The following is an 18,760-nucleotide window of genomic DNA, read 5'->3' as shown; positions in this document are numbered from 1 at the left end:
ATGCAGTCTGTAGTCTAACCCCCCCCCCCCCCCCAACACCTGTAAGAGCCCTCACTGCTGGAGCTTCTGCAGTGGACTACAACAAAATGGCTGCCTACATTGCCTTCCTAGAAACTTCCTAACTCTTCTGGCTCGTGTGTGCCCTGGCAGTTATAAAACAGGCAGTGAACGAGTTCTATTATCTTTACTACAAAGAGAAAAACGGTCACAACTCTTTGAACTCTATTCTCCCTTTTGTATTCAGTGTCACACGCCGGTTACTATGACAACAGGCAGCTGTAGCGGGCACACGAGGACCGTGCCTGTGAGGAGGGGGAGGAGCAGGAGCCGGCAGTGTGATGGGCGGACATGTCAAGTCACTGAGATCCCGGCCAGCTACCTCCTCATGAGTCTGAACTCAGTGTGACTGCGGGGGGGTCTACCTGTCAGCATGGACAAGTCGTCTGTAGTAAAGGCTGGAGCAGTGGCCAGTGCCAGCATGTGTGCTGTGGTGGCCGGAGTGGTGCTGGCCCAGTATATCTTCACTGTGAAGAAGAAGACTGGGAGGAAGACTAAGATCATAGAGATGGTAAGTGGACCTTTTCTCATTGTATTGGCCACTCATACAGTGTCATCCTTAACCACTGACTCCTCCAATATACGTGGGAGAAGCTGCATCGTTTGCTAGAACATTTCTCCCAAACGTTCGATATTTTCTGAAAGCAGGCAGAGGCCCCGGAGAATAAAATAGTAGTTGTTGCCAGGGCAGTGACAAGGGGTTGGCAGGAGCCGTGGCTGCCATGGGCACTGTGGTATCATGTAAGTAGGGTTGCCACCTCATCCCTTTAATCCAGGACACATATTAACCGGTTGCCGACCGCCGCAAGCACATATACTGCGGCGGTCAGCCCCGGCCAGGCAAAGTGATGTATGGGTACGTCACTAGCTCTTGATGCCAATAGGGGGCGAGCGTGCGCCCCTGGAGGTGCCCTCCCGCCCTGGCTCGTTCACGGACACCTCCGTGCGTGTGACCAGTGGACCCGATGTCCGTCTGGCACTCGCGATCGTCCGCTGTGAAGGGAGAAAGGCAGGCGGCTAGTGTAAACAAAGCCGCCTGTCATTCTCCCCTGTGTAACAACACAGATCATAAGGTCCTGCTATGTAGGACCGTTGATCTGTGCTGTTACATGTAAAGCCACAGCCAATCACAGTTAGAATCACGCCCCTAGGGACACACTTAACCCCTCCTTCCCCAATAAAGTTAACCCCTTCCCTGCCAGTGTAATTTTTACAGTAACAGTGCATATGTATAGCACTGATTACTGTAGTAATGTCACTGGTAACCCCAAAAATGTCAGTCAAGGGTCCGATCTGTCCGCCGCAATGTCGCAGTCCCGCAAAAAAAAAAACGCAGATCGCCGCCATTACTCGTTAAAAAAAAAAAAAACAACAAAAATGGCAAAAATCTTTTCCTTAGTTAGTAAATGCAATAACTTTTGCGCAAACCAATCAAAATACGCTTATTGCGATTTTTTTTTTTTTTTTTTTTTTTTACCAAACATATGTAGCAGAGAACAAATTGGCCAAAAATGTTAAAAAATTTAGATTTTTTACATTTTTTATTTGGGAATTTCCTTTAACCACCCCCCGTCCGCGCTACAGCCTATATACGGCTGCAGCGCGGACTCGAATTTTCGGGAGGCCGTTTTTAAACGGCCTCCCAGTGACACGCCCCCAGCGCGCTCCCGCGAGCGCGCTGCGGGGAAAATCTGTGTCGGCCGTGTCCCTTGGACACGGCCGATCACAGATCGTGGTGAATGGCCAATCACAGCGGCCATTCACCACGTGATCTGGCCGTCCAATGAGCGATGATCTCATATGTAAACATATGAGATCATCTCTCATCGCCGTCGCTCCTTCCTCACACGGAGCCTGCAGTGTGAGGAAGGAGGGGGAGCCGTTAGCCGCCGGGGACACAGAGACATGTAATCAGGGCACTGATCACCAGTGCCCTGATTACACAAGGTAAAAAACACACACACAGTGCCCCCCCATCAGTGCCCACAGTGCCCGCCATCAGTGCCCCCCATCAATGCCCACAATCAGTGCCCATAGTGCTGCTAGTCAGTGCCCATCAGTGCCTGCTCATCTAGGCACTGATGAGCACTGACTGGCAGCACTATGGGCACTGAGTGTGGGCACTGATGGTGCTGCCCATCAGTGCCGCTCATCAGTGCCACCCGTCGGTGTCCAGTGCCATCCGCCAGTGCCCATCAGTGCCGCCTATCAGTGCCCATCAGTGCCGCCTCTCAGTGCCGCCTCTCAGTGCCCAGCAGTGCCACCTGTCAGTGCCCAGCAGTGCCACCTCTCAGTGCTGCCTATCAGTGCCCAGCAGTGCCGCCTATCAGTGCTCATCAGTGCCGCCTCTCAGTGCCGCCTCTCAGTGCCGCCTATCAGTGCTCATCAGTGCGGCATATTAGTACCTCCTCATCAGTGCCCATAAGTGCCACCTCATCAGTGCCCATAAGTGCCACCTCATCAGTGCCCATCAGTGCAGCCTATCAGTGCCCATCAGTGCCGCCTCATCAGCGCACATCAGTGAAGGAGAAAAATTTATTTTCAAAATTTACTCGCAGAAAATAAGAAAAACTTTTTTTTTTTTTCAAAATTTTCTGTCTTTTTTCTTTTTTTTTTGTAAAAAATAAAAAACCCAGAGATGATTAAATACCACCAAAAGAAAGCTCTGTTTGTGTGAAAAAAATGATAAAAATTTCAAATGGGTACAGTGTAGCATGACCGCGCAATTGTCATTCAAAGTGTGACAGCGCTGAAAGCTGAAAATTGGCCTGGATGGGAAGGGTGTTTAAGTGCACAGAAGGCAAGTGGTTAAAAAAATGTGAAAAATATTATTTTTGCAAAATTTACGCTCTTTTTTTGTTTATAGCGCATGATCAAAAAATCGCACAGGTAATCAAATACCACCAAAAGAAAGCTCTGGGAAAAAAAGGACGTCAAATTCGTTTAGGTGCAGCGTCGCACGCCCGCGCAATTGTCCGTTAAAGTCACGCAGTGCCGAATCGCAAAATAGGCCCTGGTCAGGAAGGGGGTAAAACCTTCTGGGGCTTAAGTGGTTAATTACACAGGTTCTGAGGCTAATATAATGCACATAAGACACTAAGAGTCCTTTCACGCGGTCCGCTGTCCGGTGGGGACCATTCTCTGCTCAGCGGGGGATCGACCTGCCGATCCCCGCTGAGCCGGCGGATGACAGCTCCGTCTCCGCACTGTGTGAGGTGTCAGAGCCCCGCTGCTATCTATGGGGAATCGGATAAAACGCTCTCATCCGATCCGATCCCCTGGACAGATGGAAAATAGGGTTTCCATCCATCCGGATTTCACGGACAGGATCGGATGCAGGTGTCAGTGGGCAAATCACCGCTGACATCCGCTGCCCCATAGGGATGCATGGAGGATCCAATCAGATCCGCCTAAAAAACTGACAGGTGGATCTCATCGGATCATTCGTGTGAAAGGACCCTGAGTGAGTTCAATTACCACCTTAATCAGTCACAGAACCTGTGTAATTAATATATGCCATGGCTTAAAGGGATGAGGTGGCAACCCTACATGTAAGGTGAGGGTGGTGGATTTTTGTTGAGAACCGGAATTTGGGGGGCCGTAGGAATTGTTCTAGAAGGGGCAAACGGGGGAGGGGTTGCTAGGTGTGGTGATTTGGGGGGGGGGGGGGGTTGTGCTTGGTGGGGAAATTCGAGGGGTTGAGGATTTTAAAATTGTAGTTGTTGCCAGCGCTGCGACAAGGGGTGGACAAATGGTCACTGTGGTATCATGTAAGGTGGGAAAGGAGAATTTGGGGGGCGGTAGGGGGTATGAATTGTTCTAGGAGGGCAAATTTGGGGGGGGGGGTGAGAGTGCAAGGTGTGGTGATTTTTTTTTTTGTGGGGGGAGGCTTTGTGCTATGAGCAGGGATTTGGGGGGGGGGGGGGGTAGAGGGGAAAACATTTTTTGGGGATGGGGAATTTGTGCTAGCAGGGATGATTGGGGGACATTTGTGTTAGCAGGGGAAATTTGTGGGAGGGGGTTTGTGCTAGGATGAGGAATTGGGGGAGGGGAATTTGTGCTAGAAGAGGGGGGTGGAGGATTTGTGCTTATTCCAGAAATTTGAGTGGTTGAGGATTTTAAAATAGTAGTTGTTGCCAGGGCTGTGACAAGGGGTGGGCAGGAGGGGAAGCTGCCCTGGGCACTGTGGTATTATGTAAGGTGGGGGAGTGGGATTTGTGTTGAGAAGGTCCTGCTAGCAATCTCGTGAATGGACTGTTCCTGATGTCATCACACCCATAGACTGGCTCTGGACGTGAGGACGGCAGGAACATTTTACCACTGGACGTGGGGGAGTCTTTTTCCTTGCAACCCCTGGGCAAAACGAGCAGTTAACCCTTTTTTTTTATTATTATTTTGACCTTTATTTTATTTAATTTTTTTTTTTTTTTTACACAATCTATTTATTTATTTTTTTAATTCAACTTCATTGCTATCACAAGAGATGAACAAATCCCCTGTGATAGCATTGGCAGTGACAGGTACTCTTTACTGAGAGATCTGGGGTTTATTAGACCTCACATCTCTCCTCTGCCCTTGTACCAAGACCGGTTTGATCAGATGCTTTAGAAGCCAGTAACAGCTTGTAAACAACAAACCGAAAGTGACAACGTCCTTGTGCCTTCTGGCCTCCTTCATCATAGAGGAGGGGAAAAACGGCTGTTTCTTCTCCTCCTCTATCTGCAGCCAGCCATACATTTGGCAGCAGTCTTCAGCACCCCTATGGCACAGGAGAGCCTGACAACAGCAGCGGTAGGCAGGGGGGCTCTTCCGCACCCTATTAAAGTGACCGGGTGGATGTAGAAAAGCAGAAAAGTCGCACAATTTTACTGCGATTTTGACTGGACTTAAAGCAATGCCTATGTCTTTGGACCTCAAAACGCATTCAATTGGCCCAAAGTAGTGCAGGGACTACTTTGAAGTTGTTGCAACTTGAAGGCGTACAGATATGAACGGTACTCATTGGAAATCATGGAGAACGACTTGTCATGCGACTTTGCAGTCCCAAATCGCACAAGTGTGAAAGGGGTCTTCGATGGACTTGGCTAACAAATTAAATTTGAACTCCAGCTAACACTTTGTAGGCAGGTACAGAAAAAATGTATTTTTTTTCCTTTTGGGATATATAAGTTTTAAAAGAATAAATAAAAGCTGATCATTGTAAGCACCCCTATGACTGGTAAATGGTTTGTCCCAATCCTCTAAGGCTTTATGTAGACTTGCGGTTGAGGAGTTGCCGCGGTTGCAATGCTTTGCAGCAAAAAATGATCCCCTCATCGCATTTGGTGGGCAGTACTGCTTGCCAAACATGACCCATTCCAGTGAATATTGCCACACTGCACCTGCACACATTGTACACAGTAGCAGCATGATGATGCTTGCTTTATGGGTTAAAGTGCCCTCTGAAAACCGGTCCATGGCAGGTTGCTCTCTAGAAGGAATCGCTTTTTTTTTTTTTTTTTTTTCCTTTTGGGATACAGAATTGACATAAATGAATACAAGTTGACTATTGTAAGCACCCCTGCTAGTGGTAAATGGTTTGCCTCAAAACTCTAAGGTTCATATGTCAAACACAAGGCCCGTGGGCCAAATCTGGCCCCCAGGCCATTTTATGTGGTCATTAGGCCTTTTTTCCGCCAGAATGTGACAGAACTCTGTTCTGCCACATATGGATATTGCCCTCTGCTCCCTGCTCTCCACTCACTTTTAAACACAAATGAAGAGAGATGAGGGCTGTGAAGGGAGATGTGTGCAGAGTGCAGAAGTCAAAGCCAAGCAGGGGGTGGAAGTGAGATGTGGACAGCCTGTGAAAGAGAGATGAACTCGTCACACTGTGCATAGCGAGCTCCTGAACCCTGCACTGTGTACGCAGCGCGCTCCTGAACCCTGCACTGTGTACGCAGCGCGCTCCTGAACCCTGCACTGTGTACGCAGCGCGCTCCTGAACCCTGCACTCTGTACGCTCTGTCCCCTGTACGTAGAGCATGTCTCATTAAAGAGAACCTCTCACCAAAAACAAATCATCACATAGGGGACTTTTTGTTAAGTTGAAACGTTCTTTTTAATTGTAAAAGTTAGTTACACCCAAGCACATAAAACCCCCCCTATCCCCACATATGCGCATGTACAAAGGTAAACGCATGCGTTGGGGCGCCTACACATGAAAACGTTGATTGCAATACATGTTACATATCATCATGCACAAGCTGGCTCATAACTTGTTTTAGTTGGCTCCTAGATTCAAAGCAAATTTTCAAGCCCTGATGTAGCGCATCCCCGAAGCCTGAACCCTGTACGTAGGACACCCCTGAACTCTGCACCCTGTACGTAGGCCACCCCTAAACTCTGCACCCTGTACGTAGGCCACCCCTGAACTCTGTACGTAGGACACCCCTGAACTCTGCACCCTGTACATATGCCATCCCTAAACCCTGTACGTAGGCCACCCCTGAACTCTGCACCCTGTACGTAGGCCACCCCTGAACTCTGCACCCTGTACGTAGGCCACCCCTGAACTCTGCACCCTGTACGTAGGCCACCCCTGAACTCTGCACCCTGTACGTAGGCCACCCCTGAACTCTGCACCCTGTACGTAGGCCACCCCTGAACTCTGCACCCTGTACGTAGGACACCCCTGAACTCTGCACCCTGTACGTAGGACACCCCTGAACTCCGAAGTCTTGGTATTTATTGCCTCTTTCTGATCCTCCTACTATTTTTCTGTGCAATCTGGCCACACCAACTGTTCGATGCGGTTCAGCAGTGGGAGGGCATGGTTGAGTTCCTGCACCTATTCTCTGAGAAAAAAGCCCTTGATAAATTTATATGGTTATACAAATCCATCCTGTAACGGAAGCGTGACCCACACTGCGTTTGTGGGCTTCCGTCAGAATGCAGCTTACTTCAGTCTAAACATAGATATCGGATATTCTAGCCGCCCCCATACAAAACTAGCCGAGAAAAGCTTGTATAAGTTCTGGAACCTTTTATTGAACAAACTCATTACATTACATTATGCCATGCAGATGAAATTGTGTACAGAAATATAATTGACCTGAACTAATTATCTAGAAATCTGGACAGAAACAATAGGTAAATGGGAATACACATTTAGACAATGTTATAATTAACATGTTAATTACCTCCACACTGCAACAAGGCTAAAACAAAATACATTACACATTATCCTAAGTATATAAACAAAGAACCTTCAGTAGACAATCGGTGGGTAAATCAGCATAATCAACAATGTGTGGAAGACAGGTGGCTGAGCTGATGATATTAGCATCTGCTCTGAGTCTGTGTGAAGCAGTCTCTTATTGGCAATAGGCAGCTAGGCCTGTACCATGGAACAGAGGCCAACGTGATTAGCACTTTCAATAAACATATTCAGAATCAAACAGACCATGAATAGTCTTCACATATTTCTTGAGATTTATGGTTGATAAATATTACTGTCCCATTTGAAGTAATCTAAACCATATTCTTAGTGTCCATTAAAGTGGAGTCCCACCCATTTTTAATAACTTGGATTACATAGATCTATGTAATCCCCTTTTAAAACTACTTTTACCAATGGAAACTTTATTTTTTTGCTAGTAAATACCTTATTTTCTTCTTTATTCATCCTCTCCTCACTTCCGGGTCCGGCCGCCGATCAGCGATTACGTCATTCGGCGATTCGCAGGGGGTGCTGGGATGTATCTCATGGCATGAAATCTCGCATTATTACACAGGAGTCCTAAGGTGTAGTGTTTGTATTGAGGTCGTGCTCTGCCCCGCCTCCACCCCGCCTCCTCTCAGTGAGTTGTACTGTATGTATGGGATTGAGGCGGTGCTCTGCCCCGCCTCCGCCCACCCTCCTCTCAGCTCAGTGAGGATATAATGCTTTCAGCCCTCGCTCACTGAGAGGAGGTGGGGCAGAGCACGGCCTCAATACAAACACTACACCTTAGGACTCCTGTGTAATAATGCAAGATTTCATGCCATGAGATACATCCCAGCACCCCCTGCGAATCGCAGAATGACGTAATCGCTGATCGGCGGCCAGACCGGGAAGTGAGGAGAGGATGAATAAAGAAGAAAATAAGGTATTTACTAGCAAAAAAAAAAACTTTCCATTGGTAAAAGTAGTTTTAAAGGGGATTACATAGATCTTAAATTACTAAAATGGGTGGAACTCCACTTTAAGTACCTGTCCGTCATTTCCTTGGTCACCCTGTGTCCCTAATAGACACAGAGTGACTTACACATGAGAGAGGCCCAGGGGCTAAGAGAGAGATTTCCCAACCTCTCTAAGATAAGCTGGGTTCCATGGGCCCCCCAACCAAAGTGACTCCCATCACACATCCAGCTCTTTTAGGGCAACCATAATGTTTCTGTGACCTGTGATTAATTTGAGTTTGGCATACTAGCCATTGGGAGGCAGTAAAACAATGCTTTAATCACCCTCAAACGCTTCCTCCTTTATGTGCCGAGGCTGTGGCTGGGGGTGCCACATGCCAAGGCAGGAATTACACCCCCTGCTGCTGTGGAAGCACCCCACTGCTGTGAACTAATGTGGGGTTCAAGGAGTTAAAGCAGGCAGTGAAGAGATAATATTTCCTCTTCACTGCTTTTCAAATGCTCTCTAAAGAGTGATTCCGAATGTCGTCAGAGCGTAAAACTTGTGTGAATGAGCCCTAACTGATACTTTGTCTTGGCTTGGTCTGTTAAAGGAAGTTTAAAAATGACAGACTTACTGGCTGGATCACCAGGTGAAAGTAAAGGAAAAACATCCTAAGAAAAGAAATGCAGTCTTTGGTATTGGTAGGCTACAATAAATGACATTGTTGTTTAATACCGCTTTTAACCCTCAGAAAATGTTGTGTTTTTTTTGCTAAAGCTTTATACGCTAATGATCACCTTTTTTAATGAATGGGTCCCCCTGTGTGAAGACTATGGACTTTAATCTGTTTATTAACCACTTAAGCCCCAGCCCTATTTCGGACACTTTTTGTTCACAAGTTAAAACCAGTATTTTTTCCTAGAAACTACTAGAAAACTACTTAGAACCCCCAAACATTATATATATATTTTTAGCAAAGACTCTGGAGAATAAATTGTCGGTCATTGCAATATTTTTTGTCATGCGGTATTTGCGCAGCGGTCTTTAAAACGCCTTTTTTTTGAAAAATTTTGAAAAATCACATTTCACTGCATTTAAAAAATACTAAACAGTAAAATTAGCCCATTTTTGTTGTATATTGTGAAAGATGATGTCACGCCGAGTAAATAGATACCCAACATGTTACGGTTTAAAATTGCGCCCCCCTGTGGGATGGCGACAAACTACGGTCAATAGAGATCTCAATAGGCGATGCTTTAAATTTATTTAACGGTTACCAGTTTAGAGTTAGAGTGAAGCTCTTTTTTTAAATTATTGCCCACGCTCTGGCGATCGCGGCGATACCTCACGTGTGGTTTGAACAGCGATTTCATTTGCGGCTCGACTTCCGTATACGTTTTTTTTTGTGCGCGAACTAACGGTGACGGGGGCGGCTAAATTTTTTTTTTTTCCTATTTATTATTTTTTTTTTTAACTTAATTAGGTTTTTTAAAAAAAAAAAAATCTGATCACTTTTATTGCTGTCACAAGCAATGTAAACATCTCTTGTGACACCAATATGTAGTGACAGGTACTCTTTATGGATGGATCGAGGGTCTAAAAGACCCTAGACCCCTCCACTACACTTCCCTGTATGCAAAACGCCGAAAACTGCGTTTTTGCATACAGCCGTTTTTTAAATTTGCTGCTTTTTGCAGCACAGTAAGCCGGAAGTGACGTCATGGACGCCGCCTCCGTGTTACGTCATCGGAGACCCGATCAAAGCCGTTTCCGGCTTTGATCGGGACTCCATCCAGCCGGCGGACGTGCCGGCTGGGTGCTCAGGGCTCCCGGTGGGACGGGAGCCCCGAGCAAAGTCACGGAAGGCGGCGGGCGGGGGGGACGTCCCCTCCCACGCTCCCGAGCCGCATCGGTCATTACCGACGGAAAGCCGACCGTTGGCTGTTAACCACGGTACCGGGATGATGCCTCTAGCTAGAGGCATCACCCCGGTATACCCTCGCAAAGTCTGCCTACGTAAATATACGTCGATATGCGGTAAGTGGTTAACAATCAGTCAAGGAGCTCCTACCCAAAATACTTACTGTACCTCTGCTTCAGTGGTCTGACGTGTGTGTGTGTGTGTGTGTGGTCCCTCACCAGAGCTGGCATCCTGTCCCCGGCGTCTTCTGGGTGCCAGGCTTTGACAATCTTGATTGGCCAGTGCAGCATTACATCACTCCTGCACATGCGCAGCTCAGTGTACTGTCTACAGAAGCCTATGAGCAGGCAGGTAGGTTTATTTTATTGTAGAAGGGACATTTCATGTCTCTTCTGCAACAAAGAGCTTACGTGTTCGAGTTTTTTTTATTTTAGACTTTAGTTTTGCCTTAAACAAAGCATCACTGATCTCTCTACTGCTTGTAATGTTAACCTAGATTTACCATACATTGAATAATCTGATTGTACAATTTTGTTTAGATGATACTATTGACTATGTAGTTCAAAGGTCTGACAGGTTTTATATTTGGAGTGATTGGGTTTGACCTCTTTATGTAAATCATTCCTAAATCTGAATAATATTTACAGAGATTGTATATAGTATAGTGTATGGCCAACTTTATTCATTCACAAAGATCACAACAAAGTACCAAGCTTAGGGTCCAAACGGGCTTGTTCACCCTTGCGGTTGGGGGCTGTGAAAACATGTGGATGAGCTGCGGTTTTACACACACACACACACACACACACACACACACACACACACACACACACACACACACACACACACACACACACACACATACCTACCCCCCCTATTTCCGTTAAGCTACAAAGGCAGTGGGCAAAGGTGTACACTTGCCACAGCATAAATGGTAATCCGCAATGCCATGCACCAAAATTGATACATTTTATGTGAATGGGCACAACACACATTAGCGCGGTGGCCCCATGACACACAACGTGTCCGTCACCAGCTGTGAATGGCACTACCTCACATCAAAGCATTTAGGGCTCGTTCACTGCAGCCTGTGCAGAAAAACAAGTAGTTCACCCGAGCAGGCTGGTGTCCATTCTGTACCGGTGGTGAGGGGACGCTGCCATGTTTTTACAATGCAAGGTACTGTTTACCTTTTTTTTTTTTTTACTTACAACTTTATTGAAATGTCACAAAGCTGCAGCACATAGGATATTTCAGGAGCGCTCCAGTGCAGAAATATACAGAAATGCTAAATTTTTCCGGAGCACTCTACTCTGTTGGGATGTGCACTGGCACCTAGAAAACAATTGTTGCCCGTTTGCCTTTGCAGAGACCTGAGTTTTTTCGAGTGCAGAAAAACAGAGGTTTCCGCACATAGTACGAACGAGCCCTTAGGCCGCATTCACATGTAAGAAGAGTGATTTAAAGGAGCTTATAGGTGTATATTATTTGGGGGGGTCCCAGCCCTTTTGAAGGCTATGGAAGACTGCTGTTTCCCACAGCTAAATGCAGACACTGGCATGTGATCAGTTTGCAGCGATAACCTGCGAGTTATTGGCCCTGGACGCATTAGCTGTCAGCATATGTGAACAGTCACCATTGAAATGCATGGGATTTTGGATGTTGAGCATTTTCATACTTTGAACTACAAAGGTGTGAATAGGTCCCTAATGTTCTTTTCTGCTCTTTACTGCAAACAATGGTGTGAATGGGCTCTTACAGACACCTATGGGTTGCCCAATGCAAGAAGAAGGCAGTTGGCTTTAAATCCTGTGGCTTCAGTTCATGATGGAACAAAAAATAAGCATGTTGCATTTTTGTGTAGCATGTTTGGATGCACTGTAATGCATCACAACATACTGTAGTGTATAGGAATTTCATACAGCTGGAAGACCGCAAGCACAACAATCTATTTTAACAACACATTGCAGTGCACAGCAGTGCTCAGTATAGAGCTGCACGATTAATCGTATGAAAATCGCGATCTCGATTCACCCCCCCTGACGATCTAAACCTGACATATTCTCGATTCTTTGCATAGCTGAGGGAGCAGAGAAAACAGCTGTGGAAAACTCCCAGTAACTATAAACAAAATGATTACATTGTATTTTTCCTCCCGCAAACGCCTATCAGCATTACATCTCCCAGTAACTATAAACAAAATGATTACATTGTACCTTTTCCTTCCCTCTGCCAGGGAGAAAGGAAGTTTAACCTCTTAACCACTTAAGCCCCGGAAGATTTTACCCCCATTCCGACCAGGGGGTATTTTGCGATTCGGCACTGCGTGAATTTAACGCACAATTGCGCGGTCGTGCGACGCTGTACCTAAACGAATTTGACGTCCTTTTTTTCCCACAAACAGAGCTTTCTTTTGGTGGTATTTGATCACCTGTGCGATTTTTTGATCACGCGCTATAAACAAAAAAAGAGCGTCAATTTTGCAAAAATAGCAATATTTTTCACATTTTTTTATATGAAATTCCCCCAAAAAAAAATGTAAAAATCAAAATTTTTAAAAATTTTCGGCCAATTTATTTTATGCTACCTATGTTTGGTAAAAAAAATCGCAAAAAGCGTATTTTGATTGGTTTGCGCAAAAGTTATCGCGTTTACTAACAAAGGGAAAGATTTTTGTCATTTTTGTTGTTTTTTTTTTAACGCGTAATGGCGGCGATCTGCGATTTTTTTTTTGCGGTACTGCGACATTGCGGCGGACAGATCGGACCCTTGACTGACATTTTTGACACTTTTGGGGTTACCAGTGACATTTCTACAGTAATCAGTGCTATACATATGCACTGTTACTGTAAAAATACACTGGTAGTGAAGGGGTTAACTTTATTTGGAAGGGAGGGGCTGTGTGTGTCCCTAGGGGCGTGGTTTCTACTGTGATTGGCTGTGGCTCTAGCTGTAAGGACACTGATCAACGGATCTACATACCAGATCCGTTTTATCAGTGTCTTTGCAGCGAGGAGAATGACAGGCAGTTTGTTTACACAAGCTGCCTGACATTCTCCCTCTCCCCCGCCGATCGCCGAGTGACCGGCGGACATCGGGTCCGCTGGTCACACGCGCGGGGGGGTCCGTGACCACGCGGGAGCGGGAGCGCGCCCCGGGGGGCGCGCGCTCGCTCCCTAGACCCTCACAAGCAAACAACGTAGCCCTACGTTAGTTTGCCTGTGAGGGGCTGACCGCCGACGTAGATAGTCGTGCGGCGGTCGGCAAGTGGTTAAAGACTAGACCTTTTTATGACACTTGTTGCTTGCAAGTTTAAAATCATTTTTTTTTCTAGAAAAGTACTTAGAACCCCCAAACATTTTATATATTTTTTATAGAGACCCTACAGAATAAAATGGCGATTGTTGTAATATTTTATGTCACACTGTATTTGCGCAGCAGTCTTTCAAACGCAATTAATAAACTTTAATGAATAAAAAAAAAAACGTAACAGTAAAGTTATCCCAAGTTTTTTGTTACACAGAGAATCGTGAGAGAATCGTGATCTTTATTCCAAGCTAAAAAATCGTGATTCTCATTTTGGCCAGAATCGTGCAGCTCTAGCTCAGTATGCACACATTAAAGTGGTTGTAAACTCTTACATACTGTAAATCCAGTGAATTGAATGGTCAGTAATACACATAGATTAAACAAATCCTTCTACATAAGTTGTACCTGTTAATCTTCAGTCTTTTCTACATCCATTCAAAGTGGAGAATTTATAAAGCTAAAGTCTAACCTGCCTGAAATAAGGGGACAGAGAGCAGAAGTTGCACTCTGCAAAGCTCAGTGAGAAGGATGAAAGCTGAGGCTGTCAATCACTGGCTCTGAGCTAAAGCTCCCCCGCCTGTCACCATTTTTCTCTTGGTGTCAGGAAGACTGGTCAGACGCGACTCATGCTTATAGCAGAATAACAAAGTAGCAGACCAAAATGACACTTAGTGCTCTGGATTGAGGCAAGTACACACTATAGAAGGATAGTCTTTGTTCAGATCTCATGCATGAGGTTTACAACCACTTTAAAATGTGTGTGCAATGGTGTGTATGAGGCCTTGGAGAATAAAGATTCCTGTGTTGTGAGCTTCATATTTTCGGTAATGTCATTGAAAGGTCACCTAACCCCATCCCGATCGCCCGCCGCCTTTTTACTGCAGCAGTGGTGCCCCCCTGTGCAAACCGTCGTAGACCTACGTCGGTCGCGCGCCTGCAGCTACCCCCCACTCGGCAGTGGGGAAGCCGATGCACGGGGCAGGCGTCTCTGATTGCCGCCTGACACCTGCGAACGGTCAGCTGTTGTAAACATAGCTGACCGGTCTTCTCCCTGGAATGATCACAGAGCTCCTGTGAGGTCTCTATGGTCATTTCACAAGCCACGCCCCCCACAGTTATAATCCCTCCCCAGGCTCACATTTAACCCCTTGATCACCCACAATGTTAACCCCTTCCCTGCCAGTGTCATTATTACAGTAACAGTGCATATTTTTAGCACTGATTACTGTAGTAATGTCACTGGTCCCCAAAAGTGTCAAAAATGTCAATTAGGGGTCCGATCTGTCCGCCACAATGTCGCAGTCCCGCTAAAAATCGCAGATCGCCACTTTTCAAGTAAAAAGAAAAAAACTATAAAAATGACATATATCTTTCCCGTAGTTAGTAGACGCGATAACTTTTGCGCAAACCAATCAAAATATGCTTATTACGATTTTTTTTTTTTTTACCAAAAATATGTAGCAGAAAACGAATTGCCCTAAAATGTTATAAAATTTTGATTTTAAATTTTTTTTTTCTGTTATATAGCAGAACCAAGAAGATTATATATATATATATATATATATATATATATATATATATATATATATATATATATATATAATTTATTTATTCAGAATTGTCGTTTTTTTTCTTGTTTATAGCGCAAAAAATTAAAATCGTACAGATGATAAAATACCACCAAAAAAAAGCTCTATTTGTGGGGAAAAAAAGGACATCACTTTTATTTGGGTACCGTGTCACACGACCGCGCAATTGTCCGTTAAAATAACGCAGTGCCAAATCGCAAAATATGGCCTGGTCATTAAGGGGGAAAATCTTCCAGTCCAGAAGTAGTTAATGATGTACTGTGGCAGTTATTCATAACAAACAGTCTGTGCAGCTTGAGCCCCCGTTCACACTGGGGCGACCTGTGAGGCGACCTGGTCGCCTCACAGGTCGCCGCAGGTCGCCTCCCATAGGGAAGCTGCGGACCCGTTCTGATAGGAGCGACACAAGTCGCTCCGACTCAGAAAAAGGGTCCGGAGCTTCTTTGGGGCGACCAGGAGGCGACCGCCATAGACTTCAATGTTACGAAGTCCGTGGCGGCCGCTCCGAGGTAGCGGCTCGCTGCTCGCACCGCGACCTCGGAGGTCGCGGTGCGAAGTAGCGTCGCCCCAGTGTGAATGGGGGCTTAATGGCTGGTATGACCGGTTTTTGTTCAAGCTTCTGAGACAAACAGGCGGCTTCTGTGCATCAAATTTTTATTAGGAGTGTCATTTGGGGGCAAGATATATAATTGTCAAGTGATGAGGAAGGAAGGGGGGGTTTGATTTGCAATGAGTAACACAGGGTGCACCTAATGCAAATATTAGGAACACACCTGATTACATAATTACTTTTGTAAATTCATTACACAAATTAATGAATTACGTTTTTGTTGCGTAACTTGTAAGCTTTTCAGCATTGTAAATTTTCCATGGTTTTGTTTTTTTTATGGATATGTCTGAATCTGCTTTGCACTTGTGATTTTTTTTTTTTTTTTAAACAGGGTCCTTTTAAATGGCTTTCTAATTTCTTTCATCAGTTCAATCACTTTTTTTACAAGAAAAACAGATGCAGTTTACATCAGTATTTCATCAATTTTTACATCAGTTTTTTTACATCCACTACCAATGCAAAAACAGATTGTTTGTCCATTTACGTCTGTATTTTGTCCGTTCTCGTTTTTTTGAAAGGATAGGACTTTGATCTGTTCCAAAAAACAGATGTTGGCGGATGTAAACTGATGTAAAAGAATGACCATCTGTTTAGATCCGTTTTTCCATAGAGCTGTATTAATGTATTGATCCGTCAATGAATGGATGAAAAACGGATAAACGGTACGCCTGTGTTTTTGATTTTTTAAAGCATCTCTGTCTTTGTTGGGAGATTTGCCCTAATATTCCTGTCTGGACAAAAACTTATTTTTCTTACAATAAGCAAGGGTTAGAACTTTAGACAGCATTATTATTACTGTCTGCGTCTTCATGTCCCAGTGACGAACCTCCACCAGAAAAGTACCGTAATCATGTCATTAGTGACAGCAGTAAATACAGTTGTGCTCATAAGTTTACACACCCTGACAGAATTTAGGATTTCTTAGCGATTTTTTCAGAGAATATGAATGATAACACAAAAACTTTTCTTTCACTCATGGTTAGTGTTTGGCTGAAGCCATTTATAATCAATCAACTGTGTTTACTCTTTTTAAATCCTAATGGCAACAGAAACTACCCAAATGACCCTGATGAAAAGTTTACACACCCCAGTTCTTAATACCGTGTATTGCCCCCTTTAACATCAATGACCGCTTGAAGTCTTTTGTGGTATTTGTGGATGAGGCTCTTTATCTTCTCAGATGGTAAAGCTGCCCATTCTTCCTGGCAAAACGACTCCAGTGAGTGGCTCAATATTGAGGTCAGGAGACTGAGATGGCCACTTCAGAACCTTCACTTTATTCTGCTGTAGCCAATGACAGGTCAACTTGGCCTTGTGTTTAGGATCATTGTAATGTTGGAATGTCCAAGTACATCCCATGTGCAGCTTCCGGGCTGATAAATGCAAAGTTTCCTCCAGTATTTTTTGATAACATACTGCATTCATCTTGCCATTAATTCTGACCAAATTTTCTGTGCCTTTGTAGCTCCCACATCCCCAAAAAATCAGCGATCAGCCTCCGTATTTCACAGTAGGAATGGTGTACCTTTCATCATAGGCCTTGTTGACTCCTCTCCAAATGTAGCGCTTATGGTTTTGACCAAAAAGCTCAATTTTGGTCTCATCACTCCACATGACTTTGTGGCAGGAGGTTTGAGGCTTGTCTCTGTGCTGTTTGGCATATTGTAAGCAGTATACTTTGTGGCATTTGCGTAGTAATGGCTTTCTTCTGGCGACTCGACCATGCAGCCCATCTTTCTTCAAGTGCCTCCTTATTGTGCATCTTGAAACAGCCACACCACATGTTTTCAGAGAGTCCTGTATTTCACCTGAAGTTATTTGTGGGATTTTCTTTGCTTCCCAAACCATTTTCCTGGCAGTTGTGGCTGAAATTTTAGTTGGTCTACCTGACCGTGGTTTGGTTTCAACAGAACCCCTCATTTTCCACTTCTTGATTAGAGTTTGAACACTGCTGATTAGCATTCTTAATTTCTTGCATATCTTTTTATATCCCTTTCCTGTTTTATACAGGTCAACTACCTTTTCCCGCAGATCCTTTGACAATTATTTTGCTTTCCCCATGACTCAGAATCCAGAAACATCAGTGCAGCAATGGGTGAAAGATGCAAGGGTCTGTCAGGAGTCCAGAAACTCATTGACCTTTTATACACACACACTAATTACAAGCAAACATCACAGGTGAGGATGATTACCTTTAATAGCCATTCAAACCCCTTTGTGTCAACTTGTGTGCATGTTATCAGGCCAAAATCACCAGGGTATGTAAACGTTTGATCAGGGTCATTTGGGTAGTTTCTGTTGTCATTATGATTTAAAAAGAGAAAACCCGTTGATTGATAATAAATGGCTTTAGCCAAACACCAACCATGGGTGAAAGAAAAGTTTTTGTGTGATAATTCATATTCTCTGAAAAATGGCCAAGAAATCATAAATTCTGCCAGGGTATGTAAACTTATGAGCACAACTGTACATAGCCAAGCAAATGTCCAGCAGATAGGCTGTACACATCTTGAGAGGTTAAAGACATAACCTAAAAAAGAGTGAACAACTCTTGGCTAATGCAGTACAAGTCGATCTATACTTTATAAATGCTAGAGGCTTGGGCACTCATCCCTGTCTCTGTTCCCGGAAAGAAAAAATGCATTGTATTACAGTATGTACAAAAACGAAATAGAAGCTTTCCACGCTTTCTTTATTAGCAGACTAAATCAGATTCCGTACTTGAGAGGGGATGAGGAAAGCCCAGCGCAACACCATTAGTCCCCGCTCACACTGGTCGCCTCACAGGTCGCCGTAGGTCGCCTTCCATAGGGAAGCTGCGGACCCGTTCTAATAGGAGCGACACAAGTCGCTCCGACTTAGAAAAAGGGTCCGGAGCTTCTTTGGGGCGACCCGGAGCGACCGTCATAGACTTCAATGTTATGAAGTCCGTGGCGGCCACTCTGAGGTCGCGGCGCGCTGCTTGCACCGCGACCTCGGAGGTCGCCCCTGGAAGTTGGATCGCCCCTGTGTGAACGGGGCCTAAAGGGACTAACAAATAACAAAACAAAAGAAACCAAACACTGGCAGCATTGAGGAAGATGGGCAGGAGCTAGTGAATTATCAGTTCATCCAGGACATTTAGAAAG

General features: G+C 44.9%; 1 protein-coding gene across 1 annotated transcript in view; it reads left to right on the top strand.

Moving 5' to 3' along the window:
• Positions 1-317: 317 nt before the first annotated feature.
• Positions 318-18,760, top strand: part of NT5C3A (5'-nucleotidase, cytosolic IIIA) — a 104,846-nt gene continuing 86,403 nt past the window's right edge. The window contains exon 1 of the mRNA XM_082258168.1: positions 318-568. Coding sequence (XP_082114294.1) covers positions 431-568 — 138 coding nt within the window. The 5' untranslated portion in view covers positions 318-430. The remainder of the gene's footprint in view (positions 569-18,760) is intronic.

The sequence above is a fragment of the Pelophylax lessonae genome, assembly GCF_965119305.1.
Source record: "Pelophylax lessonae genome assembly, chromosome: 5".
Classification (NCBI taxonomy): domain Eukaryota; kingdom Metazoa; phylum Chordata; class Amphibia; order Anura; family Ranidae; genus Pelophylax; species Pelophylax lessonae.
This window is presented reverse-complemented; position numbering and strand designations above follow the sequence as displayed.